The following is a 2138-nucleotide window of genomic DNA, read 5'->3' on the forward strand; positions in this document are numbered from 1 at the left end:
GTGCTGAGGCACTACAATGGGGCTGGCTAGAGTCCTAGAGATGATAGCTAGCTAGCGACCTGCAAGGGGCCGCGGCACTGGAGGGGGACAGGACCCTCCCAATACATGCAAAAATAAGAAAAACCGTTAGTCAGTTCTAGTGAAAACGTGAAATGTGCGGAAATCGTGTGGAGACTGGGGCTGGCGATAGCGCCGGCACCAATGCGGGACTCCCCCCCCTAGGGTCTAGGAGGTAAGCTCCGAGAAGGGAGCGAATCGACGAGAGAGATTAGAGACACTTTTTGAATTGTCGTATTTCGACGGAATAAAGCTATAGAGACCGAGAAATGAGGCTATTCTAGGTGTAGCATGTAGACCTGTAGAGGGGCAGGAAACAGCGTAGTCGCAGCAGTAGGCGCCGCGCACTACATTTGGGGGCTGTTCCGGGATTGAAATCGTTATTCTTTCCGGACTTGGGAGTATAATTACTTTGTTTTAATGCCTCGCACCTAGAAATCTTTGCTCGGTAAGGGATGCATGTCCGCAACGGACGCGTTATCGGCCCCACAGCGCAGGAGACTTCTACGATGTCAGTCAACAAAATGCTGAGCGGGACGCCAGCCTAGCATCGCCACGCGACTCCGAAGCGCACCGTGGCAGAGCGGCCGCATGAGCATAAGGAGGCGCCCCCACAGGTGATACGTATGACCAATGTTATGCCAGGGGACAGTCCCATCGTCACCTGGGACCAATTCCAGTCTGCAATGAGTGTGATTAGAACTGTAATAGGGGGAGCCGGAGCATCCGGCGCAACGACTCTTATACTACCTGAAGACGGCAGCACTATGAAGGCCTTTCTGCTGCGCATCGAGCGCCGGTACGCCCAAATGGGATTGGAACCGCGCGAGTGGGGAGATGCACTCATAGACCACCTTGTGGGCCCGGCTCTAACTTGTTGGATGTATCTACAGGAAACTATCGACCTAAGCGACTGGGCAACAGTACGGCGCAGGCTTTTGGAGCGGTTTGACATAACCATGTCGCAGAGTCAATTGTTAACGGAGTTGAAAAAGGTACGGTGGAATGGTGACCCGAAGTGTAGTGCACAGACACTACAATGGGGCTGGTTAGTGCTCTAGAGAGGATAGCTAGCCAGCGACCTACGAGGGGTCGCAAGACTGGAGGGAGACAGGGCCCTCTTACCAGACAAAAAGTAAGAGAAAGTGATTATTATTTTATATGCACACGAGAATTCGTGGAATTGCGTGGAGACTGGGGCTGGAGACAGCGCCGGCGCCAGAGCAAGCCTCCCTCCCTTAGGGACTAGGAGGCGAGCTCCCAGGGGGGTGCGAAACAGACAGACAGATTGATAAACTCATGATTTTGTATCCTTAATCACAATAGCTGTAGTTTCTAGGGAATGGATTAGCGTAGGGTGCAGTTTATAGACCCGGCCCAAGGGACTGGAAGCACGTACACGCAGCTGCGGGCGCAGTGCACTACACGAAGGAGTACACCGACCGGTTTGCGGCGGTGGCAGAACGGGGGTTGGGTCTATCCCCCGACGAAATCGCGGACTACTATTGCGCCGGGCTACCGACAGACCTCCATCTTCTAATAACGAATAACGGACAAGTGAAATATCAGTCGTGGGAACAAGCGGCGACCGCCGCAACATGGCTCTACGAGCCCAACCAGAGTGTGCTGGAACTCCGAGAAAGGATCAACCGAGCCATTAGGGTGGCCGCCCAAGATAAGGGACTTAGTGGACGCCAGGAAATTGAAAATCTCTCTGGGGGAACCCACGCTGACTGCTTTGAGTGTCAGGGTCGCGGACATCCGGCACGTGTCTGCCCTAGCAAAGCGGAACGTACCAGGCGTCCGGGGGAAATATGCAAGAAGTGTGGCGGTGTGGGACACTATGCACGGGACTGTCCTACGTATGAACGAGGCCGGCCCGAACCGGTGGACAAGAGCAGTAGAGCGCCCACCCGTCCTAGCACTGAGAAGACGGAACGATTAAACGTGCGGGCCTAGGCGTGGTTGGAGACGAGCGTTCTAGGCCGCGTAGCCATGGCAAAGGGATGATGTGTGCGGTAGCGACAGGCCCTAATGCCATTCCAGTCTCCCTTGAGTTGGGAAACCAACTCCTCCGCACT

The 2138-nt window shown here is 54.8% G+C and overlaps 1 protein-coding gene across 1 annotated transcript; it reads left to right on the top strand.

The window, feature by feature from the left end:
* Positions 1-695: 695 nt before the first annotated feature.
* On the top strand, positions 696-2016 carry ENH_00041680 (hypothetical protein; the record flags this gene model as incomplete). The annotated part of the gene is made up of 2 exons (XM_013580810.1): positions 696-1052; positions 1414-2016. The coding sequence occupies 2 exons, from the start codon at positions 696-698 to the stop codon at positions 2014-2016; spliced, it is 960 nt and encodes a 319-aa protein (XP_013436264.1).
* Positions 2017-2138: the final 122 nt, after the last annotated feature.

Source organism: Eimeria necatrix, genomic scaffold (genome assembly GCF_000499385.1).
Source record: "Eimeria necatrix Houghton genomic scaffold, Enh_scaff3084, whole genome shotgun sequence".
Lineage (NCBI taxonomy): Eukaryota > Apicomplexa > Conoidasida > Eucoccidiorida > Eimeriidae > Eimeria > Eimeria necatrix.